Source organism: Mastigoproctus giganteus, chromosome 3 (assembly GCF_048544385.1).
Source record: "Mastigoproctus giganteus isolate SK-2022 chromosome 3, ASM4854438v1, whole genome shotgun sequence".
In the NCBI taxonomy this organism is placed as follows: domain Eukaryota; kingdom Metazoa; phylum Arthropoda; class Arachnida; order Uropygi; family Thelyphonidae; genus Mastigoproctus; species Mastigoproctus giganteus.
Window position 1 is genome coordinate 152,844,063 of NC_143577.1, and position 13,873 is coordinate 152,857,935.

Here is a 13,873-nt window from a genome sequence, read left to right on the forward strand (position 1 = left end):
ATCATACCAAACTGACTCATCATTGCACTGTTCACCCATGTCGACTGGATGCACTGCCATAGATTTAATATGCTTCTTAACTAAAAGCATAACCTCCTCTACCCCCTCCTATGCTAAAATATATTTCTTTAGTTGTAGTATTCTCAATGAAACTGAATTTAAACAGAAAGCAACAAAGGGCTCTAAGTAGTGAGAGTGCATTTTCCTCCAAATAATGGCCTCACGAAATGTACTGTTTGTATGATTTTGGACATGATAAAGCCAACGGGGATATTTTTGTATGCACTTCGTGTAAGGAATGTGAGGATAAAAGGTAAAAAAAAATATTAGTAATTAACTCAGCATTTTGGTGAGCATTTATGAGGACTTCAAGGAAAAGATTGAGGCCAACAAATAGACAATAAATTTCTTTGTTGTCTATCATTCCGGCTTATTAAAGTGTTTCTATCATAAGTGGTTGGTGATCCAGAGATTTCAATTGTTACCTTTTAAGTTAGTGTGTTAAGTAAATAAAATCTAGACGTTGCTGGTATCTTCAGTTGTTTCATATGTAAGTTTTTTCATTTATGGTCCAACTCAGTTATTGTGCTTTGGTATGTTAAAAATTTCCTGTTATTAGTTTCTGTACTTGTAAATGAACCATTTGAAAAGTTCACTTTCTTTGGTGAGCTCTGGTGGTAGTTATATTAATAATTGTATTTTTTCCATTTCTCTAGTGAATGTGGCAGTGAGAGCCATGTTTGTTATTGAAAAGATATTTGATTCATTTTTTTATGTAATCACTACTCCACTGTTTTGTTGTATCTTCCTTTTCCAGTGCATTTATAACTAACAGAGTGCACTAGGACATGAAGGTGTTTTTATTTGGAGCCATGTTTCAACTGAAAAAACATAATCATCCTCTGAGTTTAGCAGTAAGCTTTGGAGCATAGGCAGCTTATTTGAAATATTTTGTAGATCACTGTAGAGTGATCTACAAAGTAGTAGACTTTGAAACTCTTTCCATGTGTGTTTTAATCAATGTTCCTACTGGAAAAATGCTTGCATCTGAGAGTTGTGCCTCATTGCTTACTAGGTAGGAGATTGTGAAGGGAGTATATGTAGGATATCTCTTCTACATCAATTCCTATTGTTTTGGGACTAAGCCTCAAGAAATATTTATTCCGTAGTTTTTATGGACATAACAAATCCTGAGATTTTATATTTTTTTTTCCCCTGGTTCTTCTCTCACCTATCAGGAAATGTAGATCCTTTCTCATTCATGTTACTCAACCCCTTCAGAGTGCCTTATGGACTCAATCAGATCACTATTTCTTGCATTCAACTTCTATGTGTTGAACGAATTCTGTCTGACCACAGGGTGGTCAGACAGAATTTTCCTTTTACAGTGCTGTGTGATTTATATAGGAAATTATATGATTATGAACTGTCAGATTATTTTTTGTATGAAACACTTAGTCTTTGCCAACAATTTAAAAAAAAAAAAACTTTGAATATGAACTTAATCCTGTTAAACCTTACCTAATTTTAGAATAAACTACATTTAGTATTTAATATTTGAAATGCTTTTAATTTTAGATCATTGTTATATAAAGAATAAGATAAAATTTTTTTTGTGTCCTGAAAATTTATTATGCATTCATGACCTTTGTTCTTGATATACACGTTTCATATTTTAACATCAGTGTAAGTTTTCTTAGTAAAATTAAACCAGGAAATAAAACTTTAATATTTTTGCCACTACCTGTTGGTAGCTCTGATACCTTAGCAATAGAAAACAGCAATTAATGATGGACACAAAGAAGATAATTAATGGTTGAAAAAGAAAGAAGCTTTATTTTTGGATAACATTGGAGCACTAAAATGTAACACCGTTGGGTTGGAATTATTTGAATGTCTGTGAATTCTGTAAGTTGAAAAATAAAGTGGAAATAGATTTAAATGCTGAAAATGATCTTATATATATAAAAAAAGGAATGCTTACTTTAAAGGGAAATTAAATTAAGCATGTTTTAATTTTTTTGAATGAATTTTAAAGCTGGAAGATAAAGAAGCCTGAGAATGAAGGTTTTCAGTGCACATGTATTTATAGGTTTACATTAAAGTTTGCTGATACTTTTCCCTATTTATTAATGCACTTGATGTTCTTATCTTTGAGTCATTGCTATTATTATTTTTTTTAAGATTTAAGCAGCCAGTTGAAAGGCAAACATTAATAAATGTTACAAGTGACTACCTTTAAAGTAGGCTACGTGTTAAAAAGAAAAGGAATGATTTTTACCAAATGTTATTAACTTCCAGCATTTTGATTCCTATTTTTACAGAGGTAAACATACTAGAGTTATGTTAAAAAAAAAGTTATCTTATAATTTGTACCATAGTTTATAAGTTAGAAGCTATGCATGATGGTCACTTTTAGTCTAGTGAAATAAATTATATATATCCATTTGTACGTTGTTTATGCTCAAAATTTCAGAATATAATCATTATTTTTTTTAAGAAGTTTTTGACTGTTTATTTAAATACGAATACCTTAAAATTGAGTCAGCCAATGACACAAAAGGAAGATTTTTTGCATTTGTACAAACGCAAAAAAATTTAAAATAAAAAAGGAAACTACAAATTTCTTAATATTTTAATAAAAGATACTTTGAGTTATATCTTGTAAATTTAACAATGGTCGTTACAAGGACCACATTGAATACTTTGTCTGAGTCATGAATCACAACTTCATCGGTTGCTTATTCCATGTATTCAGAGGTCGATCTACAGTGGCGGACAAAACACTGACTTGAGAGTTTTGTGCTGCATTATGGGTTGCAGAAACGTTCAAAATGCATTTGTTAGATGGGATGTATATCTCTGTGAGTGAAATCCAATAAAAAGACTCTACCTGATATACTTAATTGCTATAAACATCTTCCCAAAGGGTAAAATGCGTAATTAATGGAAATCATAACAACCAAACATGCATTTATGTGTGCAAACTGAAATGACAAGTTAATGTAATAATATTATGTACTGTACTTTGTAATCAGAAAAATAAGTCCTCAATATTTTGTTGTTCCTCCTCAAGCTGCAATTACAGCCTTGCAACGATCTAGCATAGAGTTAATCAACTTCTGGATATAGGGGTGCCCAATTTCGTGGTACCACACCCTTACAATGCTCTCCTGCAGCTGAATCTTACTTGTTGGCTTCTTCTGAGCGATTTTAGATGACATTATGTACCAGCAATTTTCAATAGAGTTCAAATCTGGACTGTTGCCAAGCTAGTCCAATACTGGTATGACTGCACCTTAAGGGAGAAAAACTCATCATTAAATCTAAATAGCATAAAACTTACTTGCCAATTTTGCTGTGTGGTGTTGAGTCCTGGTGAAAAATGCAGTTTTGGACGTCTGTGTGGTGATCCCTAATAACGGGTTTTGGGCACTCCTCCAAGATAGCAGTGTAGGTTTTTGCATTCACCGTTCCGTTAATTCGGCCCAGACCATCTGATCAGCAGGGAACTTTACAGTCGGTGTTATGCAGCAAGGATGGTATGCCTCCAATTTTCGTCTTCTGACATATCGCTTCCCATCCGAGCCATGCAGGTTTAATTTTGATTCAGAAAAATGACAGTGTGCCATTGCTCATTTGCCTATGAAACGTGCGTTTTGGTCAACAGGCTTCTTCTTGGGCCGATAGACATGCAGACCACATTCCAAAAGCCGTCTTTGAATAGCTCATGCACTTGTTTCAACAGCAAAGGCCATCTCAAAGTCCAGTTTTAGATAAGGAGCACTAGCATTGCGATTACAAAGGCATAGCCATTTCAAATATCAATTTTTTGAAGGTGTAGTCACTCTCTTATGGCCTGATCCAGGTCTTCTCTTCACATCACTGGTTTCATGCTTTAATTTCAGCACCCAGAATACTGGTGGCAGCCTATTTTATCAGTGATAGCACGTGTAGAAAGCCCTTCCTGGGACAGAGCAATAGCTACACTTTTTGTTTTTGGTGTTAACTGAACATATGGAGTCATGCTTTCACCTCCACAAAACAGGATACTAATGAGTGTGTATATCCTTCCAACGGCTGACGCAATACCTTTGCTTTGCATCAAACAATATTTTATACGTTTCACTACAAATGTTACTTTTTTAATGTGATGCAGTTTTTTTGTCTGCCACTGTAGTTGCTAATCATAGCCGAAATGATAGTTCTTTTCTTTGTTCCCGATGTAAGGAGTGTCCCAATCTTAAATTAAAACTTGGTACATTGCTAGAAGAATTTGAGTCACTGAAGAAACAGTGCTTGCCCTAGAGACAAATGTAACTAGAAGCTCATCAAGGACTCAAGATTTTAGTAACCTGCTAAATGATGCACTCCTGATACGGGCCCCAGAAAAGCATAATGAAGTGCACACTGTTCTGATGCAAAAGGATTTAGTTCTGTTGAGAGATTCCATTGTCAGGGAAATGGGTAACATTTTTGCAATAAGGATAGGTGGGCCAGGAGCAATAATTAATAAAGTCACCCCCGTCAGATTTTAAGGGGCTGAAGAAAGCATTATTATTCATGTTGATTTGTTGGATAAATATAGGACCATGCTGAGAAAAAGCCACAAGTTAGATTAGAATATATGTATCTTCAGTTCTGTCCATATCTAAGAGTAGGAACTATATGCAGAAAGCGTAGTGAATTAACTTGAGGGGGGAGATTTTATCATTGTGGGCTGCACTTTGTAAGTAGAAGGAATCCATTATCTGATGATATGGATTAAAGTAACATTTGCACAATTCTGAGAATTCTTGTTTGTTGCTGCAATAGCCAACATGTTCTGAGGGTATTTCCAGCTGAGCAGGAAGCTAATGCCAGGGAATTAAGCTTAAATATCTTCAAGGTGTGTGTTTGTCAGGGTAGTGAACTATTCAAAAACACTTAGACTTAATTTGTGTATACAGTAATGCCAGGAGTGTCATCAGTAAAATGATGACATTACTAGTTAGGACAACTAACCACTGACATAATAGCCACCCAGAAATAGGGGATAATGAGTTTCGCTGTGTTATGTACAATGTATTTAGGAAGGATAGGTAGGATTAATTTTAAGCAAGGTGAGCATGACAAGAGCTTTCCCAGATTCAGAAGTTATACATGCTAGTATAGAATATGTGATGTGAGATAGTTGGAAGCAAAGGTATAATGAGAGTGGGAATAATCTACAGACCACAAAAATGTGAGGAGGATTATGATCCTCCTCACATTGTTCTTTAGATTATTCCCACTCAAGCAAGGGTGAATGTCTTATTGGTGATTTCAACTTGCCACTAAGTGATGGAAAAAGTGGTGGGGAAACTCACATAGACAACAAAATTTTTAAATCAATTAGGTGACTATTTGTAATGACATGTTAGGGAAAGAGTAATAGGGTCAAGAATATTCTAGACCTTATTATCATCCATAAACCAGATGACATCATAGGGCTGACAATGCAGGAACTGTTAGCAAGGAGTGATCATATAATTTAAGTTGGATGATGAAGGGACAAGTAGCAGTGGTTAAAGACAAAGGATTCGGAGAGGGATTATGACAGCTTAAGGTTCTACATGGCCTCTATCAGCTGGGCAGATTGTTCACAGAGCACGAATGCATTAGAATTATGGTATACATTTAAAGCCTTGAATACATTCACTGAATTATGACCACCTACCTAATACTTCGTAGGTCCTTCTTTTGCCCTCAGTACAGCAGCTATCCGACATGGCATTGATTCAGTGAGATGTCGGAAGCGTTCAGGAGTTATGGCCAACCAAGCTGTGTGTAATGGAGGTGATTGGTGAATCCAGACGCCTAATATGCCTTTCCATAGTGTCCCACAAGTGCTCTATGGGATTGGTATTGGGGGAGTTCGGAGGTCAGAACTGTGTTCCTCAAAACATTCCTGAACAAGTGCCTGATGGCTCAGCACATTGTCATCTTGGAAGACACCATCATTCGGGAAAAAGTGTAACATAGCAAGAACACTGATACATTGTTCCACATGCACCAGGTGTCAGAGTTTCTGCAGCTGAAATGTGCCCCACACCATACAACCTGCACTTTTGATACCATGCATGATGGATCAAAAGCCTCATGTTGTTGATGCAAATCCGTACACGACCATCCACAGTGTGGAGTAAATAATGTGACTCATCCAAAGTGCACACTGTCTTCCAGTCTTCTAACATCCAACTTGCATGCTCTGCACCAGGTGAGTATTTTAATCCAATGAACCTTGGTTAGGAGAGGATGCTGTAGGGGTCGTCTGCTGGTATAGCCCATCCCTGTGATGCATGGTCATGCCAGATATTCTTCCGGGTTGGCCCATATTGTATTGGGTAATCAACTCTTCAACAGTGATGCGCCTGTTTGCCCTTAAGAGTCATCAGACCCGGCACTCACCTCTAACCTTGACCTTTGCCATCGGGAAATAAACGAGGAAGATGAAAAGTTGGTTCTGTGAGTTTGAAGTTGGACAGTAAATGGTTGGTGGCGGCATGTGTTCGGACTGTTTTGAAAGAGAGAGCGGGAATTATAGAAGCCAATTCAGAAGAACAGTATGTCTATGAGACAGCTAGTGGAGAGACTCTGTTAGAGAGGAGTTGTTAATTAACCTAATTGCCCTCTTCTGAATGGAATCTAGGAGCCTTAGAGAGGTTTTCGAGTCACCACCCCAGATGTGGGAACAATATTCCAATGGTAGGGTGGATTTGCGATTTTTACAGAGTGAAGAGCTGTTTGGAAGAAAAGTAACGTCGAGAGTGAAAGAGAAAACCAAGTTTTTTAGATGCAGATGAAGGAATATTTGTAATGTGCTTGTACTAAGAGAGATTAGAAGTCAGGGTAATCTCCAAAAGAGATGTATCATTTTGCCTAGAAATCGGAGTGTCATAAAATATAAGCAGAGGAACAGAAGAATCCTTTTTGTGAGATATAAGACAAGACTGAGTTTTAGAAGGTTTGAAATCACCAAGTTGTCTTTGCCGCACTGGAGAATTACCTAGAAATCAGCATTTAAGGACATGGTTGTGGATGTTCGAGAAGTTGAAGCTGATTGAGCAGGGCAGGGTTTCCCAAAATGGAATGCAATGTGCTATCATTGGCAAAACTGTGGATAGGATTTCCAGTTAATGGAAGGTCATTAATATACAAGAGGGAAAGAGTGGGGGAAAAAACTGAACCTCGAGGGACACCAGAATTAGTGGAGAAGTTAGAAGACAGAGAGCTATCTACCATTGCCCTCAGTGAGTGATCAGAGAGAAAACTGAATAACCAATCACAAAAAACAGTTGGCAAACCAAAAGATGGAAACTTGTTTAGAAGACCTTTATGTCAAACACAATCGAAAGCCTTTGAGATGTCAAGAGAAACTGCTTATGTTTCCCCAAACTTTTCCATTGAATTTGTCCATAAATGGGTAACATAAGCCAGAATATCACCAGTGGATTGACAATGACGGAATCCATACTGGCGATCGTTGATCAGGCGGAAGGTTTCTAGGTAGTTTAAGAGTTGGCGGTTAATTGATTTCTCCATTACTTTAGAAAGAGTAGAAGTAATTGGATGGGAGATATTTGTCACCCTTTTTTAGGAACTGGCTGGGTATGAGCAAATTTCCAAGCAGAAGGAAAAACACCTTTGGAATAAGCAAGTGAAAAAAGGTGGCAAAGAACAGGAGCACAGGTTTTGAGAACAAGTGGAGAAATACCATCAGGACCTGGAGCTTTCTTAGCATCAAAATCCTTCTGACATCCTTTTAACAGAAGACCACAGGAGGCATTGAATGGTGGGAGGAGTTTTACCAAGATCATTAATACACGAGTTGGAAAGAAAAATGGGATGCTAGCAGGTCAGCTTTATCCTTGGCTGAAGTGACAACAGAACCATCTAATTTTCACAGAGATGGACAAAAGTTGCAGCCAATAACTTTGGCAAGAGACCAGAATGCTTGGTTACCATTATGGCAAGAAGCAAGTTTTATACTCTTGGATTGATTAATAACTGCTTTACAATTGTTGCGAGCTTTGGTGTAGGCAGAAAATGAAACTGAAGAATTGGAAACAAGCCAATTACGATATGCGACATTCTTCTCTTGAACAGCTGTAGAACATTTATTGGAAAACCAAGGTTTTAAAGTGGAGTGGGAAATAAAGGATTCCATTCCTACAAGAATAATTTCACTGACACGATCTGGGCAAAGTTGACATCAAAAGTTTTGAAACCATAACCCTACGGAGGAAAAGAAATCTCGCAGGTCATCCCATTTTGCATTCTTGTAATGCCAAACACCCCGAGGTTGGGAATAGCCATGAGGTAAAGGCTCCATTGGAGAAGAGACAATTGCCAAGTTGTGATCTGAGGTGCCTAAAGGACCACTCACTTTGACTGTGTACTTAGAAGGGTTGTTTGTGAGAAAAAGATCAAGCGTGTTGGCTGTATGGCTAGTATTGTCCAGTATTCTTGTAGGTAAATGAACAATCTGTACAAGGTCATTAGTGATTGCAAAAGCCTCAGCATCTCGACCAGCTGGAGCTGTGAATATTAAAATCACAAAGGAAAGTTGGACTGGAGTAAGTCAAAGCTCCACGTGATTAGTGGAGTTGGGAGAATGGTAGAGACAACAGTTGATTCGATACAATGAGGTAGAAAGATTTTAAGCCAGAGGAGATTCCAAATTACCAATTCTCTCTCTGGGAATATCGGAATGTACCTATGCACAAGTACCACCTTTGAGGCGAAAGGAATCATACAGCGAATAATTTGGGCAACTGAGATTCTATCAGAAAAAGTACATGGGGTTTGGCAGACTGCAAGCGGAAATGGACATCGTTGAGATTAGAATTGAGACCACATATATTTGTGAAATGAACTAGGAAGTGTTTGGAAGGTTTAGATCTTTTCGCAGATAAGCTTACTCTATTAGTAAGAAAAAGTGTGTGTGTGGGGGGGGGGTGCTGTAGATGTACTATAAATTTTTGGATATGGCGTATACATGGTAAGAATATACCCAGATCCTTGACAATGCCCCCACAGACACACTATATGGCAGAGTAGAGGTAACAAGATTATACACTAGCTGATCCGGAAGTCTCCTAAAGAGTTACCAATAGGTTTGGTCCAGTGTACTAACTAGTGGCTGGCCTGCGATCACTGTTTTAGAGCTGTACCCTCGAAATGTAAGGAAGATTGGATCTCGCCATGATGTTCATCATGACCTCAAAAGTCTTCAGTCATACTGCATGATGAAGAGATGGGGAAGGGTTGACCGGAACTTAGCTCTGGAGACTAAACATGGATTCCACCACTTCAAGCCTCCAATAAGCAAAGTGGTGGTATTGCACCGGTTGATGAGTGTTATCTACCACCTGGTAACACAAAAGGGTGGCATTACTCCATATGCTGTGGTCACCCACAGTGCACATTTTAGACTCCCAGGTAGCAAGTACAGTTTGTCTGACATATCTGAGCAAACGCCTGTGACAACCTCAAGGACCAAAATCCTTCCTTTTACCCATCACACTCAGAATTTTACTACCTACTGAACCACTGACACCTTATCTATGCTATGTAGGTCAACTAACTCCACACTCTCGTACCTCACGTGGTCAATAGGTCACATTCAGTTTTCAAAGGGGTGTCATAATTCAGTGAATACTCAGTGTATATACCATTAAGAAAGTACAGCTCACTGAGGATTTCAAGATAGATGAATAATGAACTAGCCAGTTTAATAGAGCAGAAAAAAAATGGCATGTAAAAGTTATTACAAGTTAATGCCAAATAACATACAAACGTAATCTATTCGCACTTGTCTACTAAACATTGTGAAAGCTTGTTCCTGTGCTTGTCGTATGTTGTACGTAATATTTATCTAGCGTTTCAACCCCTAAAAATGTCTGCTAAATGAAAAAAAAAGCTGTTTTAACAGCTCTTTTTTAAGTGTAAAAGAAACTGGAAATTATTAAAAGACATGGTGAAGGTGTTTCTAAGCTTGCAGGCGAATTTGGAATTGTACGAGGCATCATTAAAAACCAGCCCAATATAGATAAATTTGTTTCTAAATGTGACACAATTGCTCAAAGGTGCTACAAATGATAAAGTGGTTTTTACAACAAAGAGCTGAAGGAACTCCAATATCTTGACCAATGATTTTTTAAGCAAGGCAAAATATTTTTTTGACAAATTATAAATGCCCGGAACACCTACATTTTCATCTGGTTGGTTGAAACGATTTAAAGTGAGGCATGGTACGAGAGAGTTAAAGATACAGGTTGAAAATCTCAGTGCAGATAATGTGCGAGCAACTTTATTCTGTGATGAATTAATCACCGATCTGCATTGATGACTAGGGATATATTTGAAAAGTGGTGGACAGATAAATTCATTCCTCACGTTAAAAATTATGTCTCGTAAAGGTCTCCCCCAACAAAGCAGTTTTGTTATTAGATAATGCTCCATCCCATTGAGAAAAACTATCTGCAGAAAATGGTGATATTGTCACCATTTATCTTCCACCCAACGTAGCACCACTGGTATAACCTATGGACTAGGGGGTGATTGAGAGCATGAAACGATTGTATAGAAAGACCTTGATGATGGACTTTATCACAGAAGAAAAGAATCCTCTTTTATTTTGGAAGTCACTGACAATTACAGATGCTATCTATAAAATTTTTAGCATGAGTGAAAGTTAAAAGCAAAACAATTATAAAATCATTCAAAAAAATATTGCCTAATGACTTGGTAATCACTGAAAATAACTTTGAAGTGGGAGACTCAAATAACACTGTAGAAATCGTTCCTGATATTTTAAACTGAGTTTACAATATTGAAGGATGCGAAGACTTAGATGAGGCAAGTGTGTGTTAATCAGTGGTTAAATATAGACAAAAATTAACCCGGTTATGAAACAATGACTGATGAGGACGATTAGGAGGAACTACAGCTAGCTTGCAAAGTAAGTTGTATTGAAGCCCTAACAGCTGCAGAGACATTACTTAAATTCTTGGAAAGTCAAGATGATGTAGATTGTATTGAAATTTTACAAATTCATGGACACGTAAGAAAACATAATTCTACAAACAATCAAAATAACTAAAATATTATTATTGTTTATACACATGTAATATCTTATATTTCCATGTATTTTGGAAGTTATTTAAGTGTGATTGATTTGCAGACACCCACTTCTTGGGTCCTCATGTAACATTTAAAAAAACTGTTATGACTTATAGTTTTTAACATTTCATACATTTCTTTTGCAGGTTTTCCCAGTTTAAAGCAAAATTTGGTATTTTTTTTGTTGCTCCATTGCAAAATTGTTGATATGGAATATTAACGAAACTAGCTGTTACTTGCAACCTGTCAGTCTATTGGTCATTCTCTGCACCACCATGTGTTGGAGAAAGTTTGAAATATAACATACCAATTCCATTTATTTTCAGACTCATTGAACATGGCTGCAACATCACCAGCCCATGAACTTTATTGCCACACCTTATATATTTAATTTCAGTGGATTGAGTTCAAGAATCTCCTTAGTCTAGAATAATCCCTTTCTTGAATTAACTGTGGAGAAATTACTTGAGAATTTTTCCCATTATTGATCTTCACAGTGAAATGCCAGGGAATAAAATTTAAAACTGCTAGATTCTCTTTTTTTTTTTTTTTTTAACTATTTTGGCATTGAGGGTCATTGTAAGTTTCCTTTACCCTTTTTATAACAGCTATTTCCCCCTCTTCCCCAACCCTAATGCTGCTGCTGTTACAGCAGTTAACTATGTAAAATAAATTTTAGGTGTTGTACTTTGTAAGTTTTATTAATTAAACTGTAGGAGGTATGTTATTTTCAGGCAGGTTGCTTGCCTAAATCACTCTGAGCTATAATTGTATTATATTCAGAAAATTTTTTTTAATAATTAATTTTATTAACTGCTTCATGTCATGTGTGTTAAAATAATTTCTTTCCACTGTCTTCTAGATCGACCTGGATTGAAAGGAATTGTTGATATACAACGTCTAAATCAAGCCATTCTTAAATCTTTGAGGTTTGAACTGGACAAAACACACAAATTACCTTTCAAAGGCGATGTACGGGTCTTTGACTTTCTTATGGCCAAGATTCCTGCTCTTCGAGAATTGAGTATCCTTCACATGGAAGCCCTGGCCAAGTTCCGTCGCTCGGCACCACACCTGGATTTTCCAGCTCTTCACAAAGAGCTATTTTCCATTGACATCTGACCAGTGGTTTCCCCATTGTTAGAGCCTCATAGTGCCAGAGATCTTAATCATAAAAACAGACTAATATAGCAGACACTTTGCCTGCAATAAAAACCAGTGTGTAGCACAAAAGGAAAAAAAAATATCGTTTATTAACACCACTGCATTGCAGGTAATGACTGCTGTTGACTGACCGAAAAAAGCACTGCTGTAAAAACTCATTCTGGTAGATGGCATGAAGAGATTGTCACCCATTATTCATTCCCATAGACTCATGATGACGTCGACTGGTGTACAGAGCAAGGTAATGAAAGAGGCTTGAACTAAATAAAACATGACCATGAAACTAGAAAGTCTGGGGGGGAGGGGTGTTTGTGCTGGACAAGAAACTGACGTGATCACACTGTTGTAACAGCAATAAATGTGATATTGTCAGGGCAATAGTAGATATATATTTGTCTGAGAACTTAGTGCTGAAAGGACACACTTCATAGTTCTACATTCATGCTTGAAAGCTGAATTAGGGAAAATATTCTATGTATTCTGTGGTAACGGAGGTTATTGTCCATTGAATGCTTACACATGTACAAAAACCAGGGATCTACTGTAATATGAAGATATGATTTATTAACTCAAATTTAAGAGATTCTCTACTGCCAAGTGTTCTTGTCCTATATGGTGGACGGTAGATTTTAAGAGAACACCTGTGGCTCACTTATTTATAATGCACACTTTTACGTTTTGGTGTTATTTGTAAATTGTTTTATAGGGTGTACCTTACTTTTAAGTATTCTTTTAAAAATCATGTTGAGGTGTAACTTGGTTTGCTTGCATAATTGGTTCAGTAAAAATGTATCACAAACTATTGCAGTGGCCATTATGGCCTGATGGTGGGGAGTTTGTTGAGCATGAGACAGAGTCTTTGTCAAAGTTAGGATCTTAGTTCTTGTAATTTTAGCAGCATCAACAGTGTACATAGACATTTTAATATATAGAGACCCGACAAAAAAGAACAGAATGCATTTACTATTTATCATATGTATCTTTCATTCTTAAGCTACTGCATTTGAACAAAATCTCACTTAAGAAATAATAGTGTACAGAATTTAATTTTAAGAGAACAAATTGCCTACTAAAGTATATGCATAAAAGACAACATTTGCTATGGGGGGAAAAATGCATTACATCTATTTCCCTCTCTCCTATCTTTTAAATATTTGGGTACAGTTACATTTTAGATGTAAAATTTCTGTGCATATTCTATTGTTACTTATTCACTTCACTGAATGTTATATATCTTTAAGTTTGGTTCTAGTGTTATCATATCAGTTTTCACTTGAATCAGCAGAGGCAGAATCTCTATGTTTTCATATGTAGAGTGCAGTCTTGTTTATAATCTATATACAAATAAATGAGTACTCTTAAGTTAAGAGTCCAAATAAGATTTTCTGACTCATAACTGGTTAATAGATTATATTTAAGACAGTAATCTATTATATTCATTTGTATATATTCTTCTCATATGCATTGTTTAAATAATGAACATTATTTTAGACAATGTAATGCCCTTTCTCTAAGGGAAAATCTTATTTGGTTCCAGGATGGACTTAGATTATTTTTTACAAGC

The 13,873-nt window shown here is 36.6% G+C and overlaps 1 protein-coding gene across 1 annotated transcript in view; it reads left to right on the forward strand.

The window, feature by feature from the left end:
• Hr3 (nuclear hormone receptor 3 ROR-beta) overlaps positions 1–12,861 on the forward strand; it is a 295,665-nt gene extending 282,804 nt beyond the window's left edge. Inside the window, exon 10 of the mRNA XM_090370724.1 lies at positions 12,008–12,861. Coding sequence (XP_090226850.1) covers positions 12,008–12,267 — 260 coding nt within the window. The 3' untranslated portion in view covers positions 12,268–12,861. The remainder of the gene's footprint in view (positions 1–12,007) is intronic.
• Positions 12,862–13,873: the final 1,012 nt, after the last annotated feature.